We start from the raw sequence: 13,611 nt of genomic DNA on the forward strand, positions 1-13,611 counted from the left end.
ATTCCATGAAAGCATGGCAAGGCTGGGACCTCAAGACTGGGAGAACAAGTCCTAAATCCTCACATGCCCTACTAATGGATCAGGTGCACAGAGTTGCTTTGCCTCAGAGCGAGATATGTTTTTGCCACCTGCTAGAGTGGAGAACAATCCTCTCAGATTTCAACGGCAGCTAGTAGTGACTCATTTTTTTTTTCTTTAAGTAAACTCTACCCCTGACATGGGGCTCAAACTCATGACCCGAGATCAAGGGTCGCATGCTCTACTGACTGAACTGGCCAGGTGTCCCGTGACTCTACTTGATTGAAACATGCTCAGCCTTAAACTCTATCAACCTTAGTAGATGAAGTGTAAGCATAAGCCTCTTACAACACCAAGAATAAATACAGAAAGTAAAATAGTATTCAAGAGGATATTTGGGGATAGCTCTGGGGAATTGAGCCAATATCATCTCATCATCTTTCTACCTCATTTGTTTATGGTCGAGTCCACCTTTCACCCTCCCTCGTGCTTCGGGTCAAGGAAGAAATCAATCTAACAAGTGAATGCATACATCAATGTTAAGGATTCAAGAAGTCCATCCTGAAATATCTACATTTTGAGTGGGCAAATGATTAGCCCAAAGAAGTTCATCACAACGGTGAAATTTCAGACATGAAAGGGGAAGACAGGGTAGGGGGTCCAGGCCCTCATTCAGTCCATTCGGACAACAGTGCACCTGTGAGGTGAGTCACATAGGTAAAAACGAAACCTAAATTTTGTTTGGTTTAATGTTTTGGTTTTGGGGGGGGTGTTTGTTTTTTTGTTTTCGTTTTTTGGTTTTTGTGTTTTCTTTGGTCTCTGCACAACCCTGTACAAATCATCCACAAATTTAGGAACAGCACAGCCTGGATCTGACAGCAGAAGTGTACCGTGCATTCTTCTTTTCGTTCTGTTTTTGGTTCCGTGTTGCTAAAATAGCACACCTGTCAAAGCAGCCAGGTAGGATGGGGTTCAGCACAACTAAACTCGTACCAAAAAAAGAACAGATAAATTATAAGGTAATAGTCCAACTCTCACATCCAGCATGTCATTGTCATCTCACAAGCAAGCTGATAGCTGGGCCAGCCCTCTATTGCAGTGTTGATGAAAAATACCGACATCATCACTCTAGCGCTACACCAGTACTGAACCTGACTTTTTAGCAAATTCAGAACTTTGTGCCAAGCTTGAAATATAGAGCAAGAGAATTCAAAATGACTCTTCCTTCTCTCTCTTGCCATGCCCACAAGAGAGGAAAAGGGGAAAATGAGAAAGGGGAGAAATAGACTTAGTGGAGGGACCAGTAGAGAAAGAGAAAGAATGGGCCCCAAATACAAGTATAATCCACTCTGAAGCAGAATTATCTGATGAATCCCGTATTGCCTATCTCCTGCACTAGAACGTAGGGTCTTTGATGGCAGGAATTTGTGTACTTTACTCACCACCACAGTATTCTCCATGTGGCACATTTTATTTATTTTTTTCATCTGTTTTTGTTTATTTTTAATTAAATTCTACACCAAACGTGGGTCTCGAACTCCCAACCCCAAGATCAAGAGTCTCACAGTCTGTGGACTGAGCCAGCCATGCATGCCCATCTACCACATATTAGATGCTTAAATATATTTGTTGAGTGAGCGAATGAATGAAATTAGTGCCCAAAAGAAAATAAGAGAAAAAATGCATACACATACACACTTGGTTGTACATGCCTCTGGCCCACCTTTGGAACGGCCAAATAAATTGGAAGGAGGATTAATCCAGCAGTTATGAGGGCCAAATTATACTCCATGTTTTACCATGAAATCACTTTCTCTTTCTGAGCCTTACTTTCTCCATCTGCCAAATGGACTTGAACCAGATGACCCTTAAAGCCACTTTCAGCTTTAACATTCACTTTGTGCTTTAAACAGAAGCCAAGAGTACTTTGAAGAGAAACAGAGGGGAAACAGACTGAGCTCATTTGTGTGCAAGAAGCAAGAGCTGCTTCCTCAAATCTCACCCAATAGAGGAAAGATTTTTGTTCTTGTTGTTTTTTAAATGACCTAAGAAATAAAAATCATGAGGTGGAGGAAGAGAGCTTCACAGTTTAAAGCAAACTACAACCTTTTAAAATATAAATGCCATTTAAGTCAAATATAAAAGCATTGACAAACTGTCAGCCAAGGTTGAAAGTGTCCTCTTATCTAGACTTGTCACCTCCTGAGGTCTCTGAGAGGTGACAGAATTTTGCATGTGGATGCCCTGTCTGAGGTGCTAATTGTCTTCATTTCAAATGCCCTAGGCTTTTCTCCAACCCAGGTAGATTAAAAGGATGATGCCAAGGGTGGTCAGTTTTATAGAGTGGATCTGACATTTCAAAATCTTTTTCTCTAACCTTTCAAAACTAACTTTGTTCTTCAACTAGCTCATCTATAGGTGTGAATTCTCCTGTGACAGTGTTATGATTTGGCACCTATGGTGACTTTACACATTCTCTCGGCACTTACTAAAATTCACTTCCTTTACAAAAATGAGAAAAAGAAAAAAAATGTCTTGAAAAGAGCACCTCCTTTTGAAAATATCTGGGTTTATCTATGAGGCTAATTTTTCTAATGCCCCTTTGTTTTGTAAGCGAGAAGCCAGAGACGGGGTTGTGTGTGCTTAAGGCTATTTCAAATATGTTTATTCTTTCAGCGAACATCATGGGCACCTACTGTATGATGGACAGTGTAGCAGGTATTTAGGTTAGAGAGAAGAGCTGTGACTGAGTAAAGGATGGGTTTCTGGGGGACCAGTAGCGGAACATCTAACTCCGCTTCTATTCTAAACCTGCACAACCTCACTGAGACAGCAAGTTCTTGATCTTTCTGTCTGCCCCGTATGGTTCCTTGTACTTGTCCTAGTTTTACCTCCTTCATGACTTAGAGGACACTTCCTAATTCAAGCTAAAAAACTCTTGCCTGCTTCTGAAGTTTTGTTTTTGGAGCATAGCTCAGCTTTGCTAACCACATCTTACATTCTAGGCATTTCTCCTAAACATTTTACATGTATCATCTCATTTATTTTTATCAACAGCCTTATGAAGCAAATTATTATTATTATTATTATTATTATTACTACTATTTACCTACATTTTACGAATGGGGAAGCCAAAAGTCAGAGAGTCTATGTAGCCTGCTCAATGCAACACAATTGGTCAGTGTCCCACCTGGGAATTGAATACAGGCTGCTGACTTCAGAGTCTGTGTGTTTCACTAATATCCTTTTCTGTCTCCCAACCTTAATTCTGAGGTCACTGCACTGAATTGGTTGGGCTTCAATCTCTTATCTAGCAGGTGTAATTTTGACTTCTGGAATATTCTTCATATTCTCCTCAAGTGTCAACTGTTCTCATGCCCTGACTTGTAGCATGTCTCTGCCTATCTATATGCTTTATGAGATCAGGTACACTGCTTTAGCCTGGGCCTCATTGATTAGCATGTCTTGGAGGCTCTTACAGAGACAAGGTCTGTTCACCCAGGCTTACAGATCTGGAACCTGGATCATCAGCTTATCCATCTAAAGTAATAGAACACTGAATCACTGTGTTGTACACCAGAAACTAACACAGCACTGTATGTTAACTCTACTAGAATTAAAATAAAAACTTAAAAAAAAATTAGAGTGAAGTAACAGAACACCACGTGGTCTGGGTGTCTTCTGTCCTGGGTTGGCCTGGATGCACATATGAGATCTTATTAAGGAGTTTTTCTCCTTCTCCTTTTACTCAACCAAATGAAGGCCACTCTTGCCCGGTTTTTCCTTCTCTTTCCCCATGAAGATAAAATGAAATATCATACATGATGTAACTGGAACCTACGACGAATTCCTCTTGGCACATCGACCTCAGCACAGTACCTGACCTAGTTAGCACCTTTGTTCCCCCTCTCTCTACCTCTGCAGAGAGTGTGGCTTCTTACTTACTTCAAGGAGTCTATCATTTCTGACGCTGCCTTCTTTCACATTCGTTGTTTACCAACGTCTGTCCTGTGGTCTCCCTCATTTTGGTTTATAGAAACAAGTCTTCTCATCCCACATCTTGGCACCTGACAACATGTCACCCTTCTGAATTCATCAACCCAGTTGCCTTTGGATCATTACGGAACCTTCCCTCTATTTCCTTTCATCCTGGGTGGGGGCACTCTGGGTCTGATAGCACCGCAAGAAAATATCATTTCACTGTAAAGAAGGCTCTAGCTTTCTTTCTAAAAATCTGTTCTCTTTCTTGGAAGTTCAAAAATAGAGAGCTTGAACTAAAAGATTAAAGCCCAAGAGACTGTTATTTTGTCTATACATTTTTTTTTTTTTGCCTGAACATTGTTTTAAGAAACCTCTGATGTTTTGAAACAGGGAAGGCCACTTTGATCTATACCCTATGAACACCAAAATTTGGCAAAAGAACAGGATGAAATGGACTATATAAACGTATCCCTGAGCAGTTTTGTAGACACAAAGGAAATATTATAACCCAGGAAACAAAACAGTTAATAGTAGATTTCTGAATGCATTTTGTAGTTACAAATGTGACATTGGCATCATTTTTCTTTTTATTCTCAGTGATACATATTTTACGAAAAATGCTAGAAACATTGATCAGTGTGGAGTTTAGTGGTATGAGTCTTTTACAAAGCAGGTCCTGAAGTTTCAAAACTGTCTAGATAATATCAGGAATTGTAGTGGTAAAGGTATGAACTTTTCAGTCCTTGCTCAATCCTTTTCTTTCCTGAAACCAATACGGTCACTGAAATTATCAAAGTAAATATATATCAAACAAAAAATAAATGAGATTAAATATCCTAAAACTTTTACTTAGAGATGAAACCCTCAGAGAGCTCTTTGTCATCACTTTATAAACACTGGGGTAAGGTTAAATGCTGCCTACCACAAAAATAATCACAGGTTTCTGCCTTGTGTGCAATTATTTTTGTAAAGTAATATATAGAATGAAGAATCAAACCTAAAATAGTAGATATAAACATAAAAAGCAAAGAACTGGAGAATGTCACAAGTAAAGCTGTAATACTGCATATTATTTCAAAGTAAAACAAAGTTAACTTTCTCAGCAACTTTTTCTGTTGACTGGGGGCACAATCTGAAACCATCTGACTACCATGGAAGCTTTGCAACCCCAAATACATACTGAATATGTATTTTTTTAATCCTTTAACACTTACTCGTATTTATCATGCTTTAAAACTACTAGCTTTCTACAGAATTGTTCCTAATTTGCATCCTCAAAGTTCACAGACGTTTAAGAAGGTACTAATGATGGGCTCTAAGGTATTGTCACTATCACAAAGAGCCTAGGAAAATGGTCCATTTGCCTGTGATTAGGCTGCCTGTAATAATAATAGTGATAATAATATTCACTGAATCCCCACAAAAATCCTAAACTTATATGACAAATGACTGCTTTTAGGTGGAAGTATATCAAGTTGTGTGAGGGAACCTTGGAGATATACATTCTTTCTTAATTTTAAATGAGAGAATAATCACATATTAAATAATGCTGTTTGAGACACAGAATCTTTTGAAAACTGACATCTCCAGGCCAGAAAATATGATTGAATAATTGATGAAAAGGCTGATAACTACTGTTTGGAGTATATTTGTCATATTTCTTCTAACCAAATAGGAGATTATAGAGGGCGATAGTAATGACTTCCATGTTGTCTAACACAGTGCCCAGCACATCCGAAGACTTCTCTACATGCATTCTCTTTGTTTGATCTATAAAGTAATAAAAACCTAGGGATTTCTACAGGCACTTCTTCCCTCTAAAACTGACACCAGGAAGAGTATACGATCCTTTTTTACAATTGCTTTATGGCCCAGGGAAGTTGGGCTAGATGGGCCAGGATCTGACCTACTGGAGGGATTCTTAGGCTCATTGAATAGAGTGCTTCCAGCATGAACCCAATAGGAAGTTGTGCTCAAGGAACTGTACTAGGTCCCTTGGGGGTACAGATACTCAGTGTGGCAGCGTTTCCGATGCCTGTCTCATCGTGGTCTTGAACATTTCTCTTAAGTGCCCAAGAAAAAGCACTGTCAATGAGAAAAATCTGTTCAACCGCAACCTCCTAAGGTCCCAGGCCAGGATTGTTTCAGGATCCTTAATTTTATGTGAGGCTTAGTTCCAGTGGACGCCCTCACTCTATCATGTGCTAGAAGTGAGAAAAACACTCACGGACGCTATGCACAATGCCTGCACCACATAATAAGAATCTGCCACAATTCGGTGTTGAGACTTTACAAAGCATGCGATAAGGAAATTATGTATTTCTTTGCCATTCTGTCATAGATTTAGTACCATAATTTTTTTAAAAAAAAGTCAATTCTAGTCCCCATTTTGCAACACCAATCGGAAAGCTTTTGCAGTCTCCTTTCCCCCCTGCTTCCTCGCTGAACAGTATACGTGCATATATATTAGGCTGTTACAGCTGGCCCCTTATCCACTTAAAACAAAAACTGAGTGATTCAGACAGACTTCAGATAAGCAGTCAAGATGGGCTCCATCTTAACAGTACTGAACTCGGCTATTTATAAACATTTCATAAGGCCAGTCTGCTGAATGGAATACAAATCGCCTCCACTGCCTAAATTACCGCCAGCACCTCTTGGTTCCACAGTCTGGAGATAGTAAGTGGTCCTACTCACTGGCAGCCAAGCTGGGCACATGTCACAAAGCTTGAGAAATTCTAAAAGAGCAGCATGACCATGACCACCAGACTGTTACTACGTCTCGAAGTCTCTCCATTACAATCCTGTCACTGGATTTAGGCATTGATGACCCATGTGACATGCAAATGTATTACTCAGTAAGGGTAAAAGGTTAAGTATGGGAATATAATGGAAAGAGCAGAGGAATTAGAGCTGGAACAATTTCATTCTGAAGTCAGGCTTCACCAGTTCCCAAGTTTGGGTATTGAGTTACCCTATCTGTAAAATGGGGGTAATCATACTCACTATGAAGAACTGTTGATATGGGTACCTATTCCTACCTTAGAGTCACCAAAAAAGATAATGTGCTTAGAGCATCTGGCATATAGTAAGCACTCAATGGTAGCTCTTGCCATCATTAACAATGCCTTGTATTCATTACCACAGCACCCAGAGTACAACCCTGAGGGTAGGGAAAGGAGCAACTCACTTTTGTGGGGCTCAGGGAAGTTCAGTAACTTGTTGAGGGTCACACAGCTAGTGAATAGCATCACAAGTATCTGAAACTCAGGTCTCTCTAATCCCAAAGCCCAGGTTTTTGCCTCAGAAACTGCTACTGTTTCTTGTGTATATGTGGCTCAGAAAAAAGTAGTGATTTGACAACCTTAATGATTCAGGTTGTTTTGGAAAATGTCAACCCAGAAAGACTGTAATAATATTAAACTATATAAAAGCCACGCACAGGGTGAGTCTGCTTTCATGCAGCCCTACAGGCATGCCAATAAACAGCAGAGTCTTTTCAAAACCATAAATAAAGCAACCATGGTGAGATCTAGTGAACTGCTAGTACAAAATGGATTATACTGGAAAATTCCCAAGTCCTATCTATGTATCATCTTCCCAAAATTCCAGGGAGCTATCAGCATACGCAAGAGTATCACAAAACCAACCCCTAGCTCTGAAAACCTAGCTTTAGGTTGATGTCCCTGATGGTCCTCTTTCCCCACAATGCTCCCCTCTAGTGAGCAAGTCCTCCCAGTTACCAGGACTGAGGAGAGAGAGAAAGCTGATGAGGTAGGGCCAGTTCTCTGCCCCACCCCTGTCCCTACACCAAGCAGGCAGCCAGGTTCCTCACACCCCCACCCCGCCCTTTACCTCAGGGAACATTTGTCTTATTAACAGGCCATCGAAATCTGAATGTTTTCCAGAATCCTGAGCACCTTGATGGGATTGTGCGCAGGAGGGGACAGCACCTTGCAATGCAGAAATGTAGGAGGGAGATTCGTGCTCACTGGACCTCTAGGAGACTTGGCCTGAGGGAAATAGTTTCATGGTACACATAGGGAGCCAGGATACCAGGCATCCGGGCTCCCAGCTTAAACAGAAGCCCCCTCCACACCTCACCTCTCATGACCCTTGGGCCCAGGAGCAGCAGGGACCATGTGGACTCAGACAGCGAGGGGAACAGGGACAGTCACAATGGATTGAAGGCCCCATAGAAGCTCCCCCACTCCCAGCCTTGGGTAACTCACTGGAAGAGGAGAGGCCCTCTAACAGTGAATAAGATCGAAATGTCCTTCGCTTTGGTGGGACAGTAGGAAGATGTGGGTTTAAACTGACGCCCCGGAGCAAACCTGCCCCGAGATGCACACCACACAGAAGACCCAGAGGACAAGTGCACACTCTTTATTACCAGAACCAGGAAGCTTCGGACAGAGGCTGAGCTTGGCGAGCTGGGACTTCATGGGGGAATCTCAAGAACACCTTTTGTTTAGACTGGAGACCATCTAACTTCCCACCCACTGGGCTCTATCCGCCTCGGGGGAGCAGAGAGCCTGCAGGGAACACACCAAATGGAAGAGAAGGGGCCCCGGGCATTCCCAAAAGTGCTTGCCCCAGTCCGGTTCTTTTTTAATCCAATCAGTCTTCCAAGAGGAGCACCATTCACAGCACGATGTCCGCCCTTGGAATCCATTTTGTTCTTCATCCATCTTGACTGGAAAGGAGCTCGGGAAGATGGTGGCCCCAAGCTGAGGGCTTGAGAGCATAGCCAACACTCCCTCAAGTACTGTCTTTAAATCACCCAACAGTCTTTCAGGCAACGAGGAAGAGAACGGTCCCTCTAAATGGAAGAAATCAAAAGAGTATCGGAAAGTCCCACCTGCACTTTCATGAAGCCACGTTCCTGATCTCTGCCACTGCTCATTTGTCTCACTTGTGAACAGTGAGATGAGCAATTCCCCAATGAAAGTCCCCGATGTTACTCCCGGCACTGCAAAAATATCTGGATGCAGGCGCCTGGGTGGCTTAGTGACCTGCCTTCAGCTCAGGTCATGATCCCAGGTTCCTGGGATATAGCCCTACATCTGGCTCCCTCCTCAGCGGGGAGTTTGCTTCTCCCCTGGCCCCACCTTGTGATCTCGCTCTCTCAAAAATAAATAAATAAAATCTTTTTAAATACACACACATCTGGATGTCATTTCAATTGGGTTTGCCAGAAAATCGTGCTGTATGCAAGGCAGAGACATCTTCCTGATACACTCTGTATCCCAAATTAGGCTCTCTCCTGTTACCTAACCAAACTCACCAAATCAAGTTAAAATGTGTGCACCAGGTGTTAACATAGAAGTCTAGTTCCTAACACATACTAGACAGTAACTATTTGTTTAATGAATTAAATGTAATCAAATTTGCTATCATCTATAGAATTCAATACAACAATACCCCCTTCAACTCTTTCAAATTAATCCTAACAGAGAAATTATACTCTAACAAAATTGTTTTGCCCTCCTTTCCCCCCTAATGAGTGCCAGACCATCTCTTCTTCCCTGACTTCCTCTCATTCTTCTCAGTTACAGCCAATGGGGGTCTCAGTGAGGTGTGGGTCAGCTGGAATCAAGGTGTGATTTCTTTAGACTCTTGGGAGATCTTCTCATGGGATGGGTTCGGCTTCTTCAACAACAAACAAGTTCCGCAGGCTCAGAGGCACAAAAACGGGCCCTCACCTATAAAACTTAAAAACAAGAAGCAAACATGAACACTGTGGGTTACAAAGGAATAACAGCATTTTAAAGGAAGAGCGGTGCTCCTAAAAATTCAATATAGTTATAAGTCAAAAAACACATGGCGGTTCCCAGCCAAAGACATGGCATTTTCAGGAAAAGGATGCTAATAAGAAACCAGAAAGGAGTGTGTATTTACATATGTAGTACCCACAATGATAGAAAAGTTGTTAGTTTCAATATTGGAATAATGGGTTGTTTTATTTTCTCTACAATAATTTTGGTTTTCACATTCTCTGTGAAGTAAATAAGTTACTTTTTGATCAGAAGAAGGTCTTGGGAAATTGGTTTTTCTTTGGAGTGTTTTCATTCTTACCTTCTTGAAATCAGTGAATTTGTCCTGGGTCCAGGCCTCGACTCTCACCCGCCGCACAGACTTTCTTGCATTTATAGCAGGCCTTACGCCATGCAAAATTCATGGCCTTACACCACGGGCAGTCCCAATTCACGGGACTGCATCCTGAGACAGACTTCTCCTGGTGCTGGAAATCCAAAGCTTTTTTCCCTTTGGGTTGCTTGGCCTTCTGCCCCTGAGGCTGCTGTTTCTTTGGGCTTTCCCTCATACCTTCGCTCCAGCCATCCCCTAGGGAGATCTCCTGGGGCCTCTCCAGGTCTTCTTCCTGGCTTTGGCTACTGTTGTCCCCCAAAGAGGCCATCCCTTGGGGTCTTTCTGGATGTTCTTCCTTGCTGTGGTTCCCACTGGCTCCCAGGGATACCATCTCCTGAGGCCCCTCTGGATCTTCTTCCTGGCTCTTGCTCCTACTGGCACCAAAGGGGGCCATCCCTTGGGGGATTTTTGGATCTTCCTCCTGGCTATGGCTCCCACTGGCCCCCAGGGGTACCACCTCCTGAGGCCCCTCTGGATCTTCTTCCTGGCTGTTGCTCCTACTGACACCAAGGGGGGCCATCCCTTGGGGTTTTTTTAGAACTTCTTCTTGGCTGTGGCTCCCGCTGGCCCCCAGAGGTACTACCTCCTGAGGCCTCTCTAGAGCTTCTTCCTGGCTATGGCTCCCACTGGCCCCCAGGGGTACCATCTCCTGGGGCCCTCTTGGATCTTCTTCCTTACCATTGTCCCTGGTGGCACCACAGGGGGCCATCCCTTGGGGTCTTTCTGGACTTTCTTCCTGGCTGTGGCTCTCACTGGCCCCCGGGTATACCATCTCCGGGGAAGTCTCTGGATCTTCTTCCTGGCTGGCACCAAGGGTAACCACCTCCTGGGATTTCTCTGGATCTTCCTGGCTGAGTTTCCAACTATCCCCAAGGAGAACCATACCCTGGGGACTCTCTAGACCTTTTTCCTGACTCTGGCCCCAGCTATCTCTGGAGGGGACCATCTCCTGGGCCTTCTCTGGACCTTCTTTCTGGCTCTGGCTCCAGCTGTTTACAGAGGGGACCACCTCCTGGGCCTTCTCTGGACCTTCTTTCTGGCTCTGGCTCCAGCTGTTTACAGAGGGGACCACCTCCTGGGCCTTCTCTGGACCTTCTTTCTGACTCTGGCTCCAGCTGTCTCCAAGGGGGACCATCCCCCGGACTTTCTCTGGACCTTCTTTCTGGCTCTGGCTCCAGTTATCCCCAGAGGGGACCATTCCCTGGGCCTTGTCTGGACCTTCTTTCTGGCTCTGGTTCCAGCTACCCCTAGAGGGGACCACCTCCTGGGTCTTCTCTGGACCTTCTTTCTGGCTCTGGCTCCAGCTATCCCCAGAGGGGAACACCTCTTGGGCCTTTTCTGGATCTTCTTTCTGGCTCTGGCTCCAGCTATCCCCAGAGGAGAACACCTCCTGGGCCTTCTCTGGACCTTCTTTCTGGCCCTGGCTCCAGCTACCCTCAGAGGGGACCACCTCCTGGGCCTTTTCTGAACCTTCTTTCTGGCCCTGGCTCCAGCTACCCTCAGAGGGGACCACCTCCTGGGCCTTTTCTGGACCTTCTTTCTGGCCCTGGCTCCAGCTCTCCCTAAGGGGGACCAAGCCCTGGGCCTTCTCTAGACCTTCTTCCTGGCTGTGGCTCCAGCTATCTCCAGGGGGGACCATCCCCTGTGTTCTCTCTACACCTTCCTGGCTCAGGTTTCCGATGTTCCCCACAGGAACTGTATTCTGGAGGGTCTCAGGACCTCCCTCCTGGCTAGAACTCTTTTGGTCCCATGGTGGGGCCGCCTCCTCCTGGGAGCCCACTGCAGCATTTGGACCAGATGAATAAATCCCCACAGGAGGCATCTGAAGCGGGACTACTGCAGCTTCTGCATCCATGACTACTGTCGGTGGCAGAGGTGGCAAGAAAGGGATTCCCACTGGGAGAGGTGCATGGAATGGAAGTGGGTATGGCACCGGCATTGGCACAGGGGGTTGTACGGCCTGAGCGCAGGGACCTGGAGGTCCTGGCATGTAAAGAACAGTTGCCGGGGCTGGCACCTGGGCCTCAAAATACAACCTACTAGGAAGCCCCATGGCAACCACATCTCTCTGCTGCTCGGCATTCAGGGGCCAGGCTGCAGTCCCAAACTGCTCAGCTCGAGGCCCAGGCAGTGTTTCAGGGGCCAGCGGGCTGACCTGGGCTGACCTCTCCACTTGCTGCAGCCGCCCACGAAGCACATCGCACTCGGACAGCGCCTGCTGCAGGGCGGTCCGCGTGAAGCGCAACTGTGTGGCCGCTTCCTCTCGGTCCGCACGCAGCCGCTGCAGCTCGGAGGCCAGCGCCCAGGCAGCGGTCTCGCGCTCCTCTACCTGTTCCTGCAGCCTCCGGACCCGGCGCGCCTGCTGCTCCCCCTGCCTTGCGCCCACGCGCACGCTCAAGGCCAGCGCGCTCCAGGCGCAGGCCCTTTTGATGGCGTGCGGCACCTGAGGGTCCGCCACCACGGCCCGAAGCCGGTCCTCTACTTCATTCCAGGGCCGGGAGCGGAAGGCCACGTAGAAACCTGGGCCGCCGCCGTTCAGGAGGACTTCGTTGTTGATGAACCTGATCACCTCGGTATGGCGGAACCCGCTGGCGTGGTCCCCAAAGTCAACCGCCATGGCTGCTGCGGCCTAGTTAACCGACTGACTGCTGTGGCCTCGTCAACCGCCCGCCTCCCAGGCGATGCCGCCGCTGCCGCCGCCAGTAGAAGTCCACCCCTCAGCTCCCTACTGAGTCCTGCCAAAGTCCCTTTCCAGTCCTTCTCAGCCTCTTCCCTCTCTACTTCGATTTCCTCACAAAGAGTAAAGCAGATTCCCTCACCACACCAACCTCTACCAGGCGAGGGTGTTACACGTCACAGTCACCCCGCAAGGCCTGCTGGGATCCACCTCTCTCTGAAGAGATCCCCTCACTGGGCGAATAGACTAGAGGACTGCACTGGGCACTGCAGCGAGTCTATGGAAGAATTTGTTTCCGAGAACTTCAGGACCATCAATACCCAGCATGGTGGAATGAAGGGCTCACTGGGTGGTAGAGTTGCATAGGTGGGCACAGCTCTGCTCTTATCTCGGTTCTGTCTCCCATAACTCTTCAGTTCTGCCTCCCATAATTCTTCAGTTCTGTCTCCCATAATTCTTAGGAACCACTTCAGTCATTCAATATAGTCAGTCATACTGTCTCTACCCTTCCCTTGCCAACCTGAACGAATGAACTTGGAGTCCCCGTCATCAAGAAAATCCAGTGACTGAGCTATGAATGCCCGGAACTCTCCTTATAAATTCACTCTCATGTTTACTTGATCAGCTATTCTCAAAGGGTGTCTCTCTTCTTCTTTTAGAGTAAATGTTCTTCTCATAATCAGGTTTTCCCTCTAAGAAATGCTGAAAAAGTGCTTTAAGCTTCATTAAATAGTAACTGGAATCTACATGAAGAAATAAAGCACATGCTAAAGGCAACCCAGATA

General features: G+C 45.6%; 1 protein-coding gene across 1 annotated transcript; it reads right to left on the reverse strand.

Annotated features, from left to right (window-relative positions):
* Window positions 1-10,087: 10,087 nt before the first annotated feature.
* Window positions 10,088-12,766, reverse strand: LOC122896518 (putative testis-expressed protein 13C). Its single transcript, XM_044234693.1, has one exon. It carries the CDS (start codon window positions 12,764-12,766, stop codon window positions 10,088-10,090), a length of 2,679 nt encoding a protein of 892 aa, XP_044090628.1.
* Window positions 12,767-13,611: the final 845 nt, after the last annotated feature.

Source organism: Neovison vison, chromosome X (genome assembly GCF_020171115.1).
Source record: "Neovison vison isolate M4711 chromosome X, ASM_NN_V1, whole genome shotgun sequence".
Lineage (NCBI taxonomy): Eukaryota > Metazoa > Chordata > Mammalia > Carnivora > Mustelidae > Neogale > Neogale vison.